At 41.3% G+C, this 23225-nt stretch overlaps 1 protein-coding gene across 1 annotated transcript in view; it reads right to left on the bottom strand.

Moving 5' to 3' along the window:
* Positions 1 to 23225, bottom strand: part of stj (voltage-dependent calcium channel subunit straightjacket) — a 504277-nt gene that overhangs the window by 160732 nt on the left and 320320 nt on the right. The window contains exons 6-8 of the mRNA XM_080284182.1: positions 15171 to 15287; positions 13781 to 13929; positions 12960 to 13070 (exon numbers count right to left, since the gene is read on the bottom strand). Of these exons, the coding sequence (XP_080140308.1) occupies positions 12960 to 13070; positions 13781 to 13929; positions 15171 to 15287 (377 nt within the window). The remainder of the gene's footprint in view (positions 1 to 12959; positions 13071 to 13780; positions 13930 to 15170; positions 15288 to 23225) is intronic.

Genomic DNA, 23225 nt, shown 5'->3' on the forward strand with positions numbered 1-23225 from the left:
TGCTCTTTACTAATTGCTTGTATGATATGCATAACCTTATTGTGTGATACATATGCAGAATTCCAGCACTCAATCAACATACACTTATGGTGAGCAAATTGAACTGACACACATAATGTGGTCCAGAATTTCATAATCATATCATTATACAATGGACTGTATTTACATCTGATTTTTACATATTCCATATCATTCTCCTCCTTGGCGATTCGCTTTGCACATTGCATTAAGACATCCTAAAGTGTGTTCCTCATGTACGATGAGTGGGTAAGAAAAAAAATATATATATAAAATATTAATTTTAAAAAATCGCCAAAGAAAGGGTGCCGCAAATTCTCCAGTGCCAGCTAGGATACAGCTGGGTGTTATAAGGTTATCCTACTGCATCCCACTGAGGTCTTTTTTGTGGGTATATTCTAACTGACACCAGACATTTGTATTCAGCTGATGCGAGGCACATGATACTGAAGAGACCTTAAATCGTCTCCAAATCTCAGTTCAGTTAAAAGAAACAAATAATCTCCAAATCCAAATTCAGCTGAAAGAGACAGATGGAACCATCCGACAGTTGCGTGAATCAATCTTTTCACACCAACGACGTAAATTTAATAATATTCTTGCAAGATCATTTTACTCAGGAATGCAACCTAACTGTGAATGATTAAGTGAAGGCTGTATCTAATGCTTTCGGATCCTATAGTTTTCTCCATTCTGAGTAATATTACTTGGATAACAGCAAAAATAACACAATATATACAACAGACTGAGCTAGTAAAGGCGTCATTATGCTGAAGGGGTTAATGGTGCTAGAAATATGCTTAATAATTTAGTCACGCGTGTGTTGATTGAGTACGGGGAGGGTTTGTGCGTCAGACTGGGGGCCGTATTCTCGTTGGCTTTGGAGATCTCGTAACACCTTTTCCGCTGCGATTTATATTCCATCAACACTTCAATATCTACTTCGCATTTAAAGACATCAGCAACATGGGATAATATTTAAACTTCTTCACAACACAGGTGCTTTTTTTTTTTCTGGACTTTTGCCACCATCAGACGATTGTATTGATTCAGGAGATTTTCGAGCTGAGAGAGGTTAAGTTTTAGCTTTCATTAACCTCTTCAGTACGAGAAATCTCACCTAAAGAATGAAATCGTTTGGAGGTAGCAAGAATAAAGTAGTTACCAAAAAGACGCAATGTAACTGAAGGAATTAAGGTGTGATCTGCCGAATCAGTCGCTAAGGAAAAAGTGCTACGAAGCCTCCCACACCAACGAGAATACGGCCCTGACTCCCTATGGTGCACTTGTTGCGTGGATCATCCAGTGGACATGCAGACACAGCCCAAACATATCAGTGTCTAGGTGCGGAACACGGCAGGCATTTGGCGGTGCTGTGTGTGTGTGCGTGTGTGTGTGTGTGTGTGTGTGTGTGTGTGTGTGTGTGTGTGTGTGTGTGTGTGTGTGTGTGTGTGTGTGTGTGTGTGTGTGTGGGAAACAGTCACAATAACAGTTTCCCTTGTATTGGCTGATCTTTGTAAGTGATGGATTAAGTCCTGGAAGAGAAAAGTATGCTAGTTACTAATACATATTCAAAAGCAAATTATCTATATAACCCTATTGTCAAATTAAAAAGAAAAATTATATACCCTGACCATTAAGATTCACAACTCTGGTCGTTCATTCTAAAAGGAAACAGTTATCTCTCTCGGAGTCATTTACAATAAGGCTTCAGTATCGTAAATACAAATTAAACACATTGCTCGCTGTGCCCAGCCAGCCTTCTGGTGGGCTGCTGGGTTGCCCTGGAGGACAGCTGGGTAGCCCACCAGCGGACCCTGGTAGGTGGCAGTTGCCCACCAGGAGATGCCCCTGTCAAAAACCATCCCCATTGACCGGGCTAATGTATGGCCCGGCTCTCTCTATAGGAGGGAGATATCTTTTAACAACAACAACAACAACTCCTGGATGCAAATTATGAAATCTCGTTTTTGTGAAACCACCCTCTCAGCTCGATGACGTCATTTTTATTATATTCTTGCTTCAACCAAACGATATTATTCATTGTAAGAAAACACCCAAACAGTGATAGGGTTTATATACGCTACGTGTAACTTCATTTCGAAAAGCCCTCTCCCTTTCCCCCAGAGCATAATAAAATCGTCTAGAAGTAGTAAGAAATAATATACAAGACGTCATCGTAGTGAAGAAGTTAAGAGTAGTGTGATCCACCATTATGCTTGGTGAGGAACGAAGATGGTAAGTTAGGGAGAGCTTCATAAGATTTGTAGATAATGTTCATTGTTTCTTCAGTGCAAAAAAACAAAAAACAAAAAATCTTCACGCAAAACCACAGCAGATTTAATTAAAACTGACATCGACTTTGGTCCTCTAAACGAGGTCTGATGAAAAAAAACATTCAGTCTTTAGCTGGTTTAAAAAAAAAAAAAAAAAAAAGTTTTCTTACTGAGTTCAGACTTTAATCTCCTTCAAAGTGTGTCCCTTGTGAATCAACACACTTAGCCCAGCGATCTTTCCATTGCTGGGAACATTCCATACAATCAGATTTGGGGATCGAACAAGATCTTTGTCGCATTTGTGTTTATCTCATTTGTTTCCTCAAATCCCGAACGTTTTCAGTGGCATCTGCAGCTTAGGAAATAGACAAAAATCACAGGGAGCCATGTCAGGGGTGTAGGAAGCCTGCTGGATCTGTGTGAGCCTGTGTCTGGCCAAAAAATCCTGAATGAGACGGAGTGAGTGGACTGAAGCATTTTCATGGTGAAGTTGCCTGTCCCCCACCTCCCACAACTCTCGTTTCTTGCGATGCGCTATATTCCTTAGGCAACGGATAACTCCCAGGTAGTACTCTTGATTGATTGTTTGGCCTTCTGGAGTGTACTTGTAATGAACAGCACCCTGGCAGTCAAAAAAAAAATAAAAATGTCCTCATGAGCTTCACATTACTCCAAACCTGCCGTGCCATCTTTGGCCATACCTTCATCGCCAAAAGCCTGCTAAATCTTCTGATGGTTTCAGATTGCATGTCACCAAGTTTTTGATAAAATTTCGTACGGTAACGTTGCTCGATTCGCTCGGTTATCGTAGCACAAAACGAAAATGCAACGAGCAAGAAGAACACGTCCTCAAACTCACGCTGCGACTTTGCCAGGCAGAAGCGCTGAACATAATTATTCGAGCACACGCACACTGATTCAAGGCCATGCTCCACTGAGTCGTATTCCCTTGCTCCTACTGGTTTACGAGGGAAAAAAAAATGTAGTAATTTACTTTTCGATCAGACCTTGTAAATCCATAAAACAAAGATTTTTTGATGCTACTGGAGTTTTAAAACCAATTCTGGAGACAGGGCAGTCTGCATATTAAGCATCTTAATTCTCAAGTGCTGCTGGACAGCTCAGTAAGTGTTACCTGTGCCAACCCTGCATCAATTTCTAATTCTCATTACCCATTACGGCCATGGACTGCATGGTTGATAAGTAATTTCCCAAGGCAGCCAAAATATTTGCACTCCTCAGATTAACAAGTTTAGCGGTTCCGCAACACGCGATAACAGGACACAATATATGAGACACCCTGTATTGCATCGCAGAGCCAAGTGGATGTAGTAAAGAGTAAGAAAAAAAAAAGTGTCACTGTTTATGATAGTGTTTCAGTTATTATTATTCGTTTCTCCTAATGTTCCTTTATCCCAATTCAGGATTTAAATGCATCTTCAAAAAAAAAAAAAAAAATACCGCAGATCTACTGGTATGTTTCTGGAAGGGAGTGGAATATATCTGAAAGATGGAATATTTCTGGAAAGATGGGAATAATTCTGGAAGGGATTTGAATATTTCCGGAAGGATATGCATACTTCTGGAAGCAGATGGAATATTTCTGGAAGGAAATGAAATGTTTCTGGAAGAAACTGGAGAATTTTCTGGAAGGACACGATATAATTCTTGAAGGAGATGGATTTCTTTTCTCAGGGGTATGGAATATTTCTGGAAGAGGTTTAAATATCTATGGAATGGAACAAAATAATTCTGGAAGGAGAAGGAATATTTCTGGAAGGGGATGTAGTGTTTCTGGAAGGGGATGCAGCGTTTCCGAAAGGGTTTCTGTAAAAGGATAGTATATCTTTGGAAGGAAACATTATTTCTGGAAGGGGATGGAATATTTCTGGAAAAAGAGGGAATGTTTCTTGAGGAGAAGGGAATATTTCTGGAGGGAGCTGAAACATGCAGTATATCTTTCCGAGGTGCGTGGGAGAGGAAAAGGAAAACATGCACACATCAGGGAGTAGATTATGCCACAAACCTACCTTACCGGTGGACTGAAAACCCACAGAAATTGCCATGAGGTAGGTGCAGGAGAAAGGACTAGGAGGGGAGGGGGAGGAATGTGGAAGGGAATCAACGAGAGCAAACAAAAGGAACCTGTGAGAATCAGAATTAATATATTACCTCGGGAGCACATCGGGCGGAACACACACCCACGTACATTCACATAACAGTTTTTCTCAGTCTCATCTCCTCTACTTTGATATTTATATATTTTTTCTATCCTCATCTCCTTACATATGGAGTCCTGGGAAATATATATAGCTTTATACTGTCTGAAGGGGTTTCATTTATTCCAGTCCATCTGTAACCAAGAGCTGAAACTGGGGTCCTAGACTAATTCGACTACTGTGTGTTTCATCTTGTTGAAATGCATGGGTGCTTTCCCCGTCAGTTTTGTATAGAACCAATCGGCACAAAGGGGGTGAAAGGCACTGAACTTATCACCTTCAGATCTTAAACCCACATTAATGACCTTTGTGTAGTCGTTTATTTTTCTAATCCCTACAATCATTTCATAATCTTAACGACTCTCTTCCTATATGTCTGTGTGCATTTGACTTAGCCAGCGCTACTTTTCCTTGCTTCATCTTCATTAATACAGATTGTGTTCTACTCCGACCAACTTCCAGAAGTACTGTAATGACCCAACACACACACACACACACACACACACACACACACACACACACACACACACACACACAATCTTCAATGAACCATCCATAAACATATCATTAACTTCCAGAAATGGTGAAGATGGAGGATCGACATCACAGACTCAGCATTAACTCCTTCAGTCTGATAACGTCCTTTTTTCACTATTTTTATTTACACCCAGGAGCAAAAGGTCGCCAACAGTCCTCTGCTAGCAAAGTTTCCTGCCTTATATAGATCTCATTCCTCCCACATAAGAGTGAGTATCCTTCCTTCACACACTCTTCTGTTGTGTGTTTCATATATCTGTTACACAAAGTGGTTCATGCAGCACCTCCCACTGACGATGCCAGCAGAGAAGTGTCAGCGAATCTTTGCTTATGGCTGTACAACCAGTTCTGCTTAGTTGAGATTTTCCGAGCTACGGGGGATAAACATCACTTTCCCTGATCGCTATACTCAGGGGCTGTCTTATTATGAAGAAAGTTATCTGATAACAGCAAGCGTAAACTGTAAACAAAAAAGTCATCTTCCTGAAAGGGTTAAAAGCTTAATACCCATCATTTTACCCTTTCTCTCCAATGACGTCTGATTATTAGTTTTATTTCTTACCATCACATTATTACATTAAAATCAGGAAAGCTATTTTTAAGGAAAGGGTTTTTATAAAGGTCATCTTTTGTCTCTCGGATTCGAAAAATGTATGCCGAGTAATATTGTCCAGGACTGTCAAGAAATAAAGAAAAAGTCATTCTGGTAAAGAATTTAATTATTTCAGTATGACGACTGTTTCAGTTTATTCTTGCTGTATGCAGACATTTTTATTAAGCTCTGGAAATATCTCCCACTGCTCGGATTAGTGAAGGCTCCACTCAAAAAGTCTCTCCTAAGCGTACAAAAACATGTTATGGGAAGTCTGACTAAATTGAGGATGCACTTCAGGGATGTGATGTAGATAATAATGGATCAACTCTATTGCAGGTTCCTACAGCCTCGTCAATGTGTGTGTTTGTGTCTCTGTGCCGGGTTCAGTACGGTGTCCTGATGCCGGGTGGTCGTCTTCAGTGTTTGTTTTGTAGGGATGCGTGTTTAAGATTTACTACTTATAAGGTAATTAACTCCTGCAATACGGTGACACCTGCATCTTTTGTTCTTACTACCCGACACGATTTTATTCAGCTTCAAAATGACCTCCTGGTAGTGAAGGAGTTATGGAGGTAGCATAGAGTCCCATCACCACCTAAGGTCCTTCATAAGCTACTTAAAATCGTCTGGCAGCAGTAAGAATGAAGTCACTGTAGTGAAGGGGTAAAGAGTACGCTACTTGTTACATTGTAGGTTTTCATATTCATTTTTGTTTTTCTTATTTTAACCTCAGAGCATCACACTACGAACACACTAGGCATAATATTAAGGAGTTGGCTCATTTACAATCATGTAAAATAACTACTAGTCTCAGTAGGCAAAAACGTTCTATTTTAAATGCAGGCAAACTAAAAAAAAAAAAATCTTTGACCTAGAGGAACCAAACTAAAAAGCCAGACTAACTTGAACTGGTGCAAGAATATAATCATCTAATAAATACATATCAGGGGTCAAATGTTGAGAACACTCGTATGAAAGAGTTGGAGGAAAATTATAACGTAAATATACGTAAAAAGATAGCAAGCACGATGATTATATCACTTATTTCATAACACTGCAGGGAAAATCTACCTTGTCTAGGCAAACAGGTGGAGAAGTAAATAAAAATAATATTAATAATGATAATAACAATCTACACAATTACTGTGGGAGAAGTAAGTATGAAGTGGTATGAGTGGAGGTATATGCAGATAGTGTTGTCTTTTTTTTTTTTTTCTGATTTCTGCCCAGTTCCACCGTACCATATGTCACTGGCTGAAGATTAAACTGTTAGAGGCAATAGACATAAAAACTTAGCCTACACACAACTAATAAAACTGTAGTAGAGACAGAGTAGAAGAGCGCGAGAAGGATGTAACTGGAGAAGGATATAAACAGAGATTTTAGTTAACCTTGCGTCAACTGGGATTTTTCACATCTAACTATAATCGTCTGAATTCAATTGTTGGAGGCAATATCTAGGCTGGTCCATATATTACACGTCTCAGCTCTCGTGCATTGTGGGGACGGCTCACAGTCAGCGTTATGGATGTCTGCCCAGCATTATTTTCCTCTTCCCATAGCAATTTTAATGTTTCACAGTGTCTAGTTTGAACGTCCATTTGTTGCATGGTGGATCAGTACTTTTATGAACCTGCCAAAATATCGGCGTTCCCCACCCCAGCAGACTGAGCCAACCCAACAACACAAAAAATTAGAGAGTGCAATATACAGAACACCCCGTATATAATCTTACACACGAGGGGTAAAAGGTTAGAATGAGAGAAAGGGAAGGAATGGGGGAGGGGCAGATAAAGAAATATATTAATCCTTTGGCTAAAAGGCTTTCTTACGGGTGCATAAAATCATCTACAGTAAAAAGTTAGAGATACAAGATAGATATAAAACTACCACGAGGGACAGAGCAATAAATAGAAGGAACTGATGGGGTAAGAGTTGACACAGAGAGAACTACCACGAGGGACAGAACAACAAATAGAAGGAACTGATGGAGTAAAATTAACTTAGAGAGATATTAGTTAAGTTTTGATTCCTGGGATATATCAAAGCTGAACAGATTCGTCCTATAGTGTTAAGTGATACTAGATATAAAGCTGCTTATATATATGGCTACATTGATGAGAGAGAGAGAGAGAGAGAGAGAGAGAGAGAGAGAGATTAACCCCCTAACTGCTGGATTTCTGTCAAACACATACATCCAGATCAGAGATACTCGATATCAGTTTAATTACCACATGTAGTCAACTTACACGAAACCAGAGCAGGAGGGAGACGGAAGAGACGGAGAGCAAAGGAACAGATGGAGGAGAAAAGGGAAGAGGAGAGAGATAAAAGTGGAGAAGGAGAGATAGAAGATGAGGAGAGAGATGGAAGAGGATGGGGAGAGAGACAGAGCAAAGGGAGGGAAATTAAGAAATGGTGAGAAAGAGAAGGAGTGGGAAGGAAGAGGAGGAGAGAGAAGGAAGAGTGGGAACTGAGATGGAAGACGAGGAGAGAGAAGGAAGAAGAAGAGGGGGGGAGAAAAGGATGATGATGATAATGAGGACGAAGTGGAGGGGGAGGAGGAGGAAAGAAATGCAAGAAAGGTACGAGACGAGAAAGGAGAGAAAAGAAAGAGGAGAATGAGAGAAGGATGATTAAGAAGAGGGAAAAAGAGGAAGGAGAAGAAAAGGATAAAAGGATTAGAGATAAGGAAGAGGAGTGAATGTAGAAACAGACAGGGATATTGATTAAATCCTTTTCTTGGACATCTCTCAGTCAAAAGGTATCGTCCACATTAAACTATTAGGAAAATAATATAAGCTTTGAGATAGAAAGAGAGAGAGAGAGAGAGAGAGAGAGAGAGAGAGAGAGAGAGAGAGAGAGAGAGAGAGAGAAGGGGGGGGAACAGAAGCGAGGAGAGTAGGTTAACAGAAAGATATAACATTATTTCTGCCAGTTAAACAGTCAGAGAAAAATTAATATAGATTTAGTTACATACGAATTAAACTACCGTGAGAGAGTAGGAGGGAGACAGGAAGGGGAGAGTGGGAGGTTGACAGAATGGTACCCTAAACTCACCTGGCTTAAACTGTTAGAGGTAATGGATGTAGATTTAGTTACAAATGAATGAAATTGCTGTGTGTGTGTGTGTGTGTGTGTGTGTGTGTGTGTGTGTGTGTGTGTGTGTGTGTGTGTGTGTGTGTGTGTGTGTGAGAGAGAGAGAGAGAGAGAGAGAATATTATACTAAACTTTCCTTGCTTAAACTCTTCGAAAAAAATAATAATAATGGCTAAACATATTTGGCCGTTTTCTAAATGGCATAGTAGGCTCCGTGGTTAACAGGGCAAGAAAAATCTCCCCCATCCACAATCACCTCACATACCCACGTATAACTCCTTCAGATGGTGCTGGAGGGGGACGCCTTCATGTGGTGGCACCGATAAAACAGGGCGACTCAACCGTCTGATATAAAAACTTTCCTCACGTACGTCCCTATCCCCTGAAAGGAGGTTGGTGGGCTGCAGGAGAAGGGCAACTTAGGCCTGCAGTCCACCGGGTTCTCGTTTCAGATGAACCCAGGGACACAACAACAGCAGCAACACCAACCCCTGATTTCTGATGATGTATATTTTATTCTTGCTATCTCCAGACATCATTGTTTAGTTCAAGGGAGATTTTTCGAAATAATGAGGCGGGATTCACATAGACTTCAACACCCTCTTCTCTACCAGAGGCCCTCCCTGATTGAAGAACAGTCTGTCCATCTATCCATCTAATTATCTACATGCCCATCTATTTATCCATCTATCTATCTATCTGCCCATCTATCTATTTATCTGTCTGTCTGTCTGTCTGTCTATCTATCTGTCTATCTATCTAATCTATCACCAGACGCCTTAATCCTGGTAGGGGTGGCCGCAAACATAATCGCCTCAGTGTCATTCTGTCCTCCATTAGGCTACCCTCTCTCCTTTTCATTTCCCTCTCATTCATATACCTCATCCTTCCATCTCATTCTCGGTCTATCTCTGGTGGTCTTAATCTTTTCTACTCTACGGTTCTTGCTGCTACTTGACGATTTGTTCAGCTTAGGGGAGACAATTTACAATGAGGGGAGGTTATTGAAGGCTATACTTAACCCTTCCAGTCAAAAATCTAAGTTGAGGTGGATGAAGTCGTCTGATGGTAGCAAGAATATAATCAAAAGTACGTCATCTGACTGAAGTTATTAAGATTTAAATAAAAAGAAAAAATGTCATGGGGAAAAGGAGATAAAGAAAGGCCACCAACACAAAGTCTTTCATTTCCATGTCTGTTCTTTTTTTTTTTTCTTTTTTTTAGGGGGGGGGTCTTCTACTTTAATTAGAACAGTGAGGACCTCTTGGGGTCGTATTCTCATCAACTTAGGAGGCTTTCTGACATCCTTATCTACGCGTTTTATCTTGAATATTACACCTCATCATTTTCTTCTGTGTCTTTTATATAATTCTTATCCCGATATACAGCATACATATCGAAATGAACGGATCTTGAATTTGGCTCTCTATTATTTTGTTTTTGTTCTTTCTTGGAACGGTTTTGCTGACTCCTGGCCTTTGGTTCCTTCTTTCTTGCAATAAACAAGAAATTATCACCCAAGAGTGTCAGGGTGTCATATGCAGAAATAAATCGCTAAGAGAGAGGTGCTAGGGAGGTTTCTATGCCCTCGAGATTACAGGCCTGGAATTCGGGAGGATAAGAGTAACCTGGTTTAACTCTCAGGCTTGTGGTGGGTTCCCTTTTGTTTAATCATCCTCTTGAATCCGGGCTGACGTCCTTCTTACTCTATTCTTGCTGCTACCAGACGATTTTTTCTAGTTATGGCCTCTCGGATTGAAGGGATTTGGTGAGGCTGCATCTAACCCCTCCAGTGCTAAAGAATTAATCCCAGGCTCAATAAAATCGTCAAGAGATGGCAAGAATAACATGAAAAATATATCCCCGGGCTCACGGAGTTAAATAGCGTGGTGTTAGCGAGAATAATATAAACAGTTCTTAATTCTCGTCCAAAATGTTAAGAGAAAATATATATATATTCTTTACAGTGCATATGAGAGAGGGAGGTGTGGGTTGGAGGGAGGGCAACCGAATAGCAGTAGACAGGTGACTTGGAGGTGATTTGTCCGTGGCCACCCCTTGCGGGATTAAGGCGTCTGGCAGTTGCTAAACAGCTAGATAGATAGGTTTCTAGGAACTGAATACAATTATTTGGTAACAGAAAAAATAAAAGGAATGCTAGGAATAAAATCAATGTTAGTTGGGAAATGTATCTTGAAAAGATTTGGCTATGTGGGGAGAATGGAAAATGAGTGACAATAGGAGAATGTATGTGAGTGAGGTGGAAGGGGAAACTGGGAGGGGGAGGATGAAATGGAGGGATTGGATGGTGAGTATAAGAAGGAAACGGTAAAGTTGGAGAAAGGGCAGCGTGGTGGCGGAGGACAGGGTGACCCGGAGGCGATATGTCTGTTGTCACCCCATGCGGAATTAAGGCGTCTGGCTAAAGTTGTATTTCACAACCAAAGGGTTAACTCTGCCCGGGATGTTGCAGACCCCTAAGCAGCTTGAAGTTATTTAGTGGCAGGAAGACTAAATAAAATAAAGAGAAGATGGAAGGAAAGAAATAAGAAAAAAAGATAAAGCAGGAAAAGGAAAAACAAAACAGAAAAATACATCATATCGTATTAAAGGGTTATAAAGAAAAAACTTCCTAACACACACACAGAAGATAGAAAAGAAACCCTGTAAACACACACACACACACACACACACACACACACACACACACACAGAGCCATATTTTAAATGACATAGGAGGCTTCATAGCACCTACTCGTTACCGAATCATTTTGCGTATTACACCTACAAATTCTATTATATGGCGTTTATATCGTTTTATTACCTGGAGAGTTTCCGTCAGTATCATACAAAAGAACAATGAGGTGTAATGTGCAAATTAAACCGCCAAGAATGAGGTGTTACGGAATATCTGACCAGTCATTCCGAATACGACCCATAAGCCTAAAACGACCCCACTCTTCCACACATCCAGAAAAAAAAAATCTTCTTATCCACGCCCACACATAGGAACAAGAGAGTCACGCCCACAAATGTGCCCATAAAGGCCCCACACTCACCCACACCCACAGGAACTCAAGAGAAGCTTCACATCCACACATACACTACCACACCCACATATTATCCTGGAAAGTCCCCCCTCTCATTCACACCCACATATAATCCCGTAAAATCTGCCGCTCATCCACGCCTACACATCCAAAAATAAGTCCTCTCTTTCCACGTCCCCACATATGAAAACAAATCTCACGCCCACACGTACACCTATGAGACCCCAAACTTCCCCACACTCACCCACACCCACACCTACACCTAAGACCTCCACTCGTCTACAACCACACAATACTCTAAGACAATCCTCCTCTCCTTCTCCACGCCCACAACTAGGGATGCAGAGATGATCAACGCCCACAAGGAACCTCAAGAGACCCTCCCTCCCTTGTCATCCACGTCTGAACTTAATAAAACAGAGAACCACCACGCCCACACACACTTCTAAAAATAAAATCCCTCACCCCCACAAGCCCACCCTTAAACCGAGGAACCCACCACGCCCACGAAAACAAAACACAACACGCCCACAAAAAGCTTAAAAAATATAAATGTACCCCACATTAACACTCGTACATCCAAACTTAACCCAATAACAATAGCAAAAGAATCACCCCACATTCCAAACCACAAGCCCACGCGTAAACCAATAGAATAAAAAAAAAGCACACACACACACACACACACACACACACACACACACACACACACACACACACACACACACACACACATTCCTTCCAAATCCACATTCCCACACCCGAATATTTCCATTCACCCAAACGAGCTAATAATAAAACACCCCTCATTCCTCCCATGCCCACATCCCCATCTCCACATTCCCAACCCCCCCACATTCCAATTCACCTACATAAGTTAAAAAAAAATAAAATCCCACACTCCCACAAGGTCTCCCCCCATGTTTTTCCATTTCACTTACGCAAAAGCTGACAAATTAACAAAAAAATCCCATCCCAAATTCCAACCCTCACATTCCCACACCCTCAAATTTCCACACTCCCACATATCCTACGCCCTCTATTCCCCACACCCCCACATTCCCATCCCCGCAAATTCCCACCCGCCCCACACTCCCACGCCCTCAAATTCCCACCCACCCACCCACATTCCCACCCCCACACAAGACGAACCCTGACAGCCTACCCGTTGCAGGAGGAGGAAGGCCTTGGTGAGCGCCTCGGTGAAGTTGGCGATGTGCTTTGTTACTTGGTTGTCCAGCACCTTCTTGAACTCTCCTATGTTCTCCAAGTTGGCCTAAAATGAAGAGATGTTCAAAAGAAAATACGTCAGTTTTAGGTCTGTTTTTTTTTACTTTTTTGCATTTGGTGATTTAAGTTATTCTGGTGATTGTTTTAGCTCCTTCGTGAACTCTCCTATGTTCTTCATGGTTACCTAAAATACAGATGTAAAAGAGAAAAATCGTCAGGTTTGGATCTCATCATGGTATTTTTTTGTGACCGTAGTTAACCTATTCGTAGGTGACTCATAAATTTCAGTAATCCCAAACGTAAAAATGTTCATGGGTTCCACAAGGCGAGATGCAGTCGTCTTTGTCGGTGAGAGTCATCGAACGTAAAAGCCGCAAGTCACTGCATGCATATCACCCTTGTCCTGTGTTAATCTTTTTCTTTTTACATATCACCGAGCTGAAACAGTTCCTTTTTAGATGATCACGGTATCCATCACCATCCACACCCAACATATACCTACCTACACCCAGTAAACACCACTTAACCCCCAAAACACCCACCAAACACCCACTTACACGCACCTACACCCAGCAAATGCACATCTACACCCTGCAAACACCGACCCTCACCAACAAACACCCACCTACACCTAACAAACTTACTGACACCCAGAAAACACCCACGTACACTCAGAAAACACTCACATACACCCACATACCCACCAGACCCCCACCTACACCCATCAGACCCCCACCTACACCCAAGTATACCCACCTGGACAAGGGTATCGCTGAAGCAGGGTACGACAGCGGTAGTGTTGGTGCTGAAGTTGAACACGTTGACAAAATCGTTCTCGTTCAGGGTCTCCAGGATGTTCAGGACCACGTGTTTGGCTATCTCTCGTCTCAGCCCCGTCATGGAACCTGTGGGGGTGAGAGAAAGTGAGTGACTGGAGAAAGACACACACACACACACACACACACACACACACACACACACACACACACACACACACACACACACACACACACACACACATTTAATGAAAGCTAAATCTAACCCCCTCAGTCCGGAAAGTCAATCCTAAGGTAAATTAGATACAACTACCCTGGAACTTGCAAGAAGCTACTTAAAGAGTCAAAGGGTTAATGAATACTGTATCCAATCCCTTCCGTTTGAAAAGTCCCACCAATTATTAATAAAGTAGCCTAAAAGTTGCAGAAGAGCTTCAGCAGCTTATAAGTGAAAGAATTAATGAGGTCTATTTATAAATCCCAAATTATCAAAACTCTTCTAAGATTTAAAAAAAAAAAAAGGCTAGAAACATAATGAATTATAATTAGACCAAAGGGACTAATAAAAGCTGTATATATCTAACCCCTCCAGTTACAAAACTGTCTAAAATTAAAAAGAAAAAAGCTTTAAAGTAGCAAGAGCTAAATATTAAAGGCGTTCTCGTGGTGAAGGGATTAATGGGCAGGGCATCCTCATGAGACAGGGAAATGAAAAAAAAGAAAAAGAAAAAAGAAGGAAAAACTATCCCCACAGTGCCTTGCAAAACTTAACTTCATCTCAGTTCAGCAATCATTCAAAACTTCATCTTTCTCGTCATCTTTCCAGCGACCAATCCAGTTTTCCAAAATACTCTTTCCACTTTAACTTGGCCTAAAATCATCACCTCTACATTTAGAATACTGAGCTGCAAAAAAGTGACTAACACCAGAATATGAAAAAGTTAAAGAAAGGGTGTGCAGTTTCGTTACGTTCACCTACACCCACATACTAAAGAGAAACGAGCAGAAAGGCCGTATACTTAGCGCTATTGGCTTTTATACCAACTTTCGCCCACCTACCCACCCACAGACACCGACCTGCCAGGGACATTGAGCAAAATGACTGTCCTAAGGGTTGCTGGCTGTCTGCATATACCCAGTTACGCCCACCAGCTTACTCATCAACATCCACCTACACCTACCTACCCACTACACTCACTCACCTACCCATTCATTTACTCATCTATACCCACCTACTTGAGACATCGAATAGAATAACCAAATCCACTGCTCTGTTGGCTGTCTATATACCAACCTACACCCGTCTACCCACTACACACCTTCCTATACACCTACTGGCCCCACTCATCTACCCATCTACTCCCACCTACCTGAGACGTCGAGTAGAATGACCATATCCTTAGGACTGTTGGCAGCTTCGATGTACCAGGATCGAAGCCGGGCATCGTAGAGGTCGGGATCCTTCTCGTCCAACACCCATTCCGCCGCTGTGGGGGAAGAGAGGCAGTGATGTCAAGGGGCCAGTGATGTCAGGTGGCAGTGATGTCATGGGGGGAATGATGTCGAGGGAGTGATGTCATGGGTTTGGTGATGTCAAGGGTGAAGTGATGTCAAAAAGGAAGTGCTGCCAGGGGCGGGTGAAGTCAAGGAGCAAGTGATGTCACGGGCCTGTGATGCCAAGAGTGTGGTGTATTAAGGAGGCAGTGAGATCAAGGGGTAAAGATGTCAAGGGCAAGTGATGAAAAGACGGCAGCGACCTCAAGGGTGCAATGCTGTCAAGGGGAAGTGATGTCTAGGAGCAGCGATGTCAGAGGATAAATAAAGCAACTGTATAACACTCAACCCCAACAATATCATCATCATAATTTAACCTACACCATATAACAACACGTATAGTGTCGTTATACTCAGTTTCATTCACTGTACGTGCTTAATTATCTATTCTTCCTGCTAAATGGCCAACAGAGAGACAGACAGACAGACAGACAGACACATAATTTCTTAACGAGTTGCCTGTGTTCATATTTTCACATGTGAAATTAAGGCATGCAAGAAATCTTCATGAAAACTAGAAACTACAGCTAATTTTGTTTAACACACATGAATAATTATGCGTTCATGAGTAGAATATTTGCTTTACAGAAAATTATCAAATGAAGAGGAACCAGATGCCATATAATAAAAGCAACACAACAAAGTCGAACGAGGTTACGATAAGGTAGCCGACGAACGTGAATTAGGTATTGAAGCATACAAGGCCGTTATATTAAACCTGATATTCCGAGAGCATAAATATGACGGTAAGTAAAAGGAGTTTGGTATTTCAACTCTGTTCCTAATTGCGTTATGTATACGACCCACATTCTGATGCAGATTTTCGGGATAAACGTTGGATGAACGGCATCCCGAGACACTGGGTCAGGTTCAGTGTCTGGCGTAACGTTTTCATTGTCGCCTGTTTCATGTCTGGCACTGAGGAACGAATGGAATCTCTCCTGGCCCAAAAAATATCGTCTGATGGGAGCATCATCCGTGGATAGCAATATTAAATCGTCTGGCAGTAGCAATACAAAATCGCCTGGTGGTAGCAGCAATAAAATCAATTGGTGGTAGCATCAACACGTTATCCAACGGTAACAAGACAGATCGCCTGGCAGTAGTATGAATAAAATCGTCTGAGGGTATCAAGAATAAAATCATCCAGTGGTGGCAAGATCAAAATCTTCTGGCGTACGGCACCAAAATAAAATCGTCTGTTGGTGGCAAGAGCAATATCGTCTGGGGTATCAAGAATAAAACAGTCAAGCGCTTGCAAAGCAGGAAAGATGTCGCCAAACTGTTAAAGTTGATGAGCGACAGCATAGAAAATGTAGTGTTGCTGAAATGCACAGCACAGCCTTTCGCAACGTTTCGTCCTGCTTCAATATTACAACTTGCTTCAGAATATAGTTTCAGTATGTCCTGTGTTTCAAATGACGCTTTGTGTTTCTAAGTAATGGCTAGGGTTTCAAGTGGTATCCTGTGTTCCAAAATGGAGGACGCAGCAAGAACATTTTTTTTTTATGTAGGCATATATGTTTCTTTGTGTGTGTGCGTGTGTGTGTGTGTGTGTGTGTGTGTGTGTGTGTGTGTGTGTGTGTGTGTGTGTGTGTGTGTGTTTATCTGAGTTCGCTTCTCTTTATGTGTACATATTTGATTTAGAGTTTGCGAGTGTGTATCTACAGTTTACGTGTGTATCTGTGTTTGTGTGTATGTATGTGTATGTGTATGCATGTATATCTAAAATGTGTGTTTGTGTGTATGCTAAGGTGTGAAAATGCATGAATGTATATGTGTGGATTTTTTATGCGTTTGTACGTACAGCATGTGTGTATGTAAGTATACGTATTCAAATTCATGTGCATGAGCGTGCGCGTGTGTGTGTATGTATGTTTGTATGTCTGAGTGGATATGGTTCTCTAAGTCTCTTTGTACTGTATGTGTTTTATTGCGTGCTTATGTATCTCTTCGTTTGTGTGCGTATGTTGTATACGTGTTCTTGTGAACGAGTGTCTGGAAGTAAGTTTGTGTACATGTGCGTGCATATTTGTGTGTGTGTGTGTGTGTGTGTGTGTGTGTGTGTGTGTGTGTGTGTGTGTGTGTGTGTGTGTGTGTGTCTACGTCATATGTGTTCTTATGTGCATATGTTTGTGTACGTGTGTGTGCACGCCTTCTTATTAATTATTGGAAAAACTTGGAGCAGACAAGGAAGTTCCCGCCGCCTCGAGTTGTTCCACCCAGACTGCACTCAACCGCTCCACTGCACTGTACCACCTCACTGCATTGTACCACCTCACAGCACTGTACCACCTCACTGCATTGTACCACCTCACAGCACTGTGCCAGTTCACTGGGTCTGCACCATACAGTTTCACTGAACATGCACCATACTGGTTCACTGAACTTTGAATATATTATTTTATAATCTGCACTATACCGGTTCACTAAGCCTGCACTATACTGGTTTACAACCTACACAGTAACGAATCGCTGAACCTATACTAAGCTGGTTAACTAAACCGGCTCTCTACAGGTTCAGTAAACCTGGACTTTACCGGTTCACTGTACCGCATCACACTGATCTGGCTCACTATACCACACTCCCGTATTCTAGTTCTCTGTACCGCATGAAACAGGTCCAATGATCCTCACTGTACAGAATCACTGTGCTGTTTTATACAAGTTCATTGTGCCACACTGTACTGATTAGCTGTATTGCACCAAACCATTTATTCCGCACTATGTCAAGTAACTTTACCGCACTGTATTGTACTTCTGGCTCACTGTACCGCACACTTCTTGATCACTGTACTATAGCCTACTGCATTATTCTGATTCACTGTACTGAATTTTACTCTCCGACTGTATCGAGGTTCTGTTTGATAGTTCACTGTTGAAATTTCATTATATCGGGGCCCACTTTATAGGGATTCACTGCATTGGGATCACTGCACTGGTGTTCACTGTACTAAAGTTCTTAGCACTGGAGATCACACGACTTTGATTCACTTTACTGGTATTCACAGTATTCGGCTTCACATCCCTTGGGTTCCCAGTACTAGGTTTCTCTGTACAGATTCACTGTACTGTGGTTCACTGTGCCGAGGTTCATCGCATTAATGTTCACTGTACTGTGGTCAATGGGGTTTCTTTTTGTTTCACTACAAGACGTGTCTCCTAAGCCTAATAAATAAGTCGGTATTATTCTCTTCTCAGCTCATAATTGGTCCAGCTTTGGGGGGAATGTTCTGCAGATAGGATACTGGGAAATAATCTCTTCCTCTAAGAAACTTCCGTCGGATATCGGTAATAATGGAGATACTACTGTATTTTTTCCCCCTCTAGCCAGGTGGCAGCCAGGATGAGACTCACGTGATTTGCTCAGGCCAATCCCCACTGATTTGCTGCCTGGTAATCCGGTTTTGCCATGGTCTCTGGGTAAAGGCGTTTTCCCATTCCTATTCGTTTCAGGAAAGTGAGTCTGATAACAAAAGAAAGGTTTGAATTGCTTAGGTTAGGACTGAATTGCTCGAGGTCAAAGGTTGGTTAAGTGGGGTCAGGGTAGGTTAATCCCTAAAGTAGCTTGTAATTAACTCATTTCTGGGGGAGGAGGAATATCAAAAGATTGATTGTTTCCGACGGAACTAAAGGAAAATATCAAACGAATCACATACAGAACAAGAAAAATCCCATAGATTTATCGTCAAATCGAGTATGGACGGAAACAAGAAAATTACCAAAATGGTTTGTGTGCTTCCTGCAAACCAAAAGATGGAGTCGAGTCATTAGTCATTTAACTTCGGTCTAATGGAATCATTGCCCTTCACACACACATTCAAGACGAGTCAGATGTATCAGTACCCAACTAGACTTAAGTAATATTAATACACTCATTCACAAGTTGTTTGGACATGATATTTAGCAGAAGCCCTAAGTGAAGTCCAAGTATTATGATGTGTTCCGCTAACACGTTTTCATCTGCGACAACGTCACGAATGACCCCAGGGGGAATGATGACATTCCAGTGAATTAAATGACCCCCAGAGTTGGGAAGAGGTTAATTTGCAGTGAAAATGTCATAAATGTCAGATGTTAGCCAATGATGAGACGAAAATAGAGGACGCTTCAAAATTCTTGGGAGTTGTGGCTTCTCGTGTACCGTTATTTGATTTGGATATCTATTTGTACTTTTTGCAGTCTTACGTATGTAAATGTGGCGCTAGTTATGACTGGCTGAACGCACGTGACACGTTTAATTGTTAGTAACTACTAAAAGTATAGATAATTACCTTATATTCTTAACCTTCAAAATTAATTTCACTAGCTACCTATTTCGATAGTGCTGAGAACACGAAACGATCTCGGTGCTTCATATCATTAAGATCATATAGGCAGGATGGTCACGAACTAGACTTGTTAACTCCTCAAACTGCCCCACAACGCTGCCACCACAACTGACTCTATGACTGACGAAAAAATGAGTCCAGTCGTATGTCTCAGCCAGACTCTGCATGATTCAGACTGACCCGTCATCCCTTGTACCAACAAGTTTGTAGAATCACATACACAAATATATTATTTTTAAAGAGAAATTACGATATCAATAATGTATTAAACATGCTTTACGCGAATTGCAGTTTCATTGGAATTCAGTATATCTCGAGCTCATATATCATTAGAAAGACATGATCATACTGCTTCATTTCGTTCGAAAATCGTTTGAGTTCGAGATATAACGAATTCTTTTTTATAAATGAATCCTCGTGAATTTTGGTTAATCCGATGTCGGTATCATAAATTCAATAAAAAATAATAAAAAAAACACTACATAAGCGCTAAAACGGTGTCATGTAATCTCGACTTCTGATTCTTGGTGTGCAGGTCTAAATAATGTCATCATACTGAAGGGCATAAGGAAGGTTCACTCCACTGGGCGTTCACCAAGAGTTCTTGTTTCACTGTAGAGAGAACGCTGTACAGTGAACAACAGTAGTCGTGTCGCGGTTTTGTCCGAAGATTAAATGTAACTCGTGAAACATTATGAACCGTCCGTTTGACAGACGGCGGAATGTACCAGACACTTAGCCCGTTAGCTTATGCTTTCACCAAATTTCACGACACGATTATTGTTGCTTACTGTACATTACACGAGATCATTTGTTTGTGTCAATAGGGTTGGTTCATTATAGACGGTTAGTTAGTTTTTTTTTTTTTTTTTTTTCCCCGAGAGGGAGGTAAAGCCTTCATTGTATCTCCTTTATTCTATATGTTTTCTTAGCCCATGAGTTTACTGTAAACTACAGAATAACATGCAATACTTTCACTATAGCTGAGTCATTTTGCAATAGATACATCTCGATTTCCTTGTGCCTGCTCCACTGTTTCCTTAGTTTCACTGCTATACTATGGGCTACGCGATAAGATTATATTTTTTTCACTGTAGCTACTTCATTACACATGTCTAGTGTACTTAGTTTCACAGTTTGACTTCGATATACTAAGGTCCATTACACAGCATTACAAAGAATGTACACCCTCCCAAAAGATTATCTGCCCCTTAGGTTACGATGGTTGTGAAAACGAGCGGGTTCTGCAGACGCATGAATCTACAAATCTGGTGCCTCAAAATATATACCTCCCAGTATGTGATTTTTGGGTGTGGTTTCGAGTTCTAATAATTACCAGAGATAATATTTTCACTTATAATCGCAGTGTGCCTCATATATCACAATGGTTCGTCCAAGTTTCAAAATGATGCGTGTCGTTAGAGGGCCGATACTATTTTGGGAGGGTGTACATAGTGAGTATCGTGAAAAGTATGCCAAACAAGATTAATTTATTCCTTGGCTAATGCTGAGTAATAAAAACTAAATCAACATTGGTCTATTACTCTACAATTACCGAGACGAAAATGCTCTCCCTCTTATTTCATTTGTTATTCGTAATTGTAGCTCTCAACCGCCATGAAAGGAGCCCATATTAGCATGTCACATGTTACTCGCAATTAGCCCATTAATAACCTACGGTACTAAATTTTGGCACATATTTCATAGGACACCCAGCCTGTATTAGTAGTAATAGTTGTAGTAGTAGTAGATGTAGTATTAGTTGCAACCCCAAGCTCATATGGACGTGAACTCGGTAGACTAAAGGTTGAAGTTGCCCTTCCCGTAAAGTTAACCATCATCCTTTTGGGGGATAGGGAGCAAATTGAGGGGCGTTCATTTAACCGGGCACTGGAGTCGCTCTGTCTTTTCGGTGCCATCACGTGAAGGCGTCCCTCTCCAGCACCATGGAACACGAACTATTTCATAACAAGAAAAATAAACAAATTTCCTCCACTATACAGCTTCCTCCTTAATTGATTTACCTTTACTGACAGAAATGGGCCACTCCCAAAATTAAATAATAAGTTGTAATTGCATGAAATTCAATGAACCTTAGTTTTGAGGACGGAATGAGTCTCCTTGGTTGCTAGTCAAATCAACCCTCCAACCTGACTACGACTGCCCCTCATTTGAGCTTAAAGGGGTTAGGAATCTTTGCTAGGTTAGAATGAACGCGCTTTAGTGGTAGGAAGATTAATAAAACAAACATTAATTGAAAAAAAAGTCTCCGAAATGAAGGAGTTAGTAAGACGGATCATAGAAAGGGAAGATGAAGAATGAGGTGAAGAGAGGGGCGAGTCAAGTTACCTTGCACAGGTGTTGGGTACTTTAATTAGTCAGGTGTGTTCTGAGGTAGTGTAGTGTAAAGTAGTGTAATGTAGTGTATGTGTGTGTGTGTGTGTGTGTGTGTGTGTGTGTGTGTGTGTGAGGTAGTGTGGTGAGTGAGCAGGAGATTGAGTCAGGTAGTGGTGAGTGATTGAGTTAGTGAGTGAGTCAAGTTGTATGGTGAGTGAGGAGGAGAGTAAGTTAGGTTGTGTAGTGAGTGACTGAGTTAGTGAGTGATTGTCAGGTATGTGGTTAGTGAGCGAGTGAGTTAGGTAGTGAATGTTTAAATAAGGTAATATGGTGAGTATGGTGTGAATAAGCCATATAGTTTGGTGGATATGGGGTGAGTGAGTGAGTGATTGAACCATGTGGCTCGGTGGGCATACGATGAATTGAGTGAGTGAGTGAGTGGGTCAGATGGTTTGGTGAATATGGGGTGAGTGATTGAGTGATCCAGCTGGTTAGTATGGCAGGTTTATTGTGAGTGAGTGAATGAGTGAGTGAGAGAACATGGTAAGTCTGGTGTGAGTGAGTAAGGGAACATGGCGGGTTCGGTGTGAGTGAGTGAGTGAATATGATAAGAGGAATCCAAATTAAACCTTTCACTACGATGACGCCCTATTACATTTCATTCTCCCTTAATCAAGACCATTTTATTCAGCTGAAGGGTTAGATGTTGCATTCATAGAGCCCCTCACGACAAGAGATCTCCCCCAAGCTGCTTAAAACACCTAAGATCTACCGTCTGACTATGGACAGTTAGTAAGTTTGTTTATAATCACTGGATCCCTTCCCTATCCCCCGAAAAGAGGATGGTGGACGGCGGAAGAAGGGCAACGTTAGCCTGTAGTCCACCGGGTTCACATTCAGATGAACTCGATGTTGTTATTACGTCTGCTATAACCACTGTATCATATTTCGTCCTCTAGGTGACTCTGAAATTTTCTTAACACCACTCCCTTGGCGATTTAATCTGCACATTGAGTCTTAGTATCCTCTTGTGTGCCACTGATGCAAACTCTGTCGAATTTGATACGACATTAATAACATACTATATAATGGCAAAATGTAATATGCAAAAATAGATCGCCAAAGAAAATGTGCTGTGAAACCACATAGAGGTACGCATCGTCTTTGCTGTAGAAAATCGTCCGGCGTTAGTAAGAATAAACT

This window comes from Coenobita brevimanus, chromosome 100 (assembly GCF_032717465.1).
Source record: "Coenobita brevimanus isolate Jiangsu-jjx chromosome 100, ASM3271746v2, whole genome shotgun sequence".
Taxonomy (NCBI): domain Eukaryota; kingdom Metazoa; phylum Arthropoda; class Malacostraca; order Decapoda; family Coenobitidae; genus Coenobita; species Coenobita brevimanus.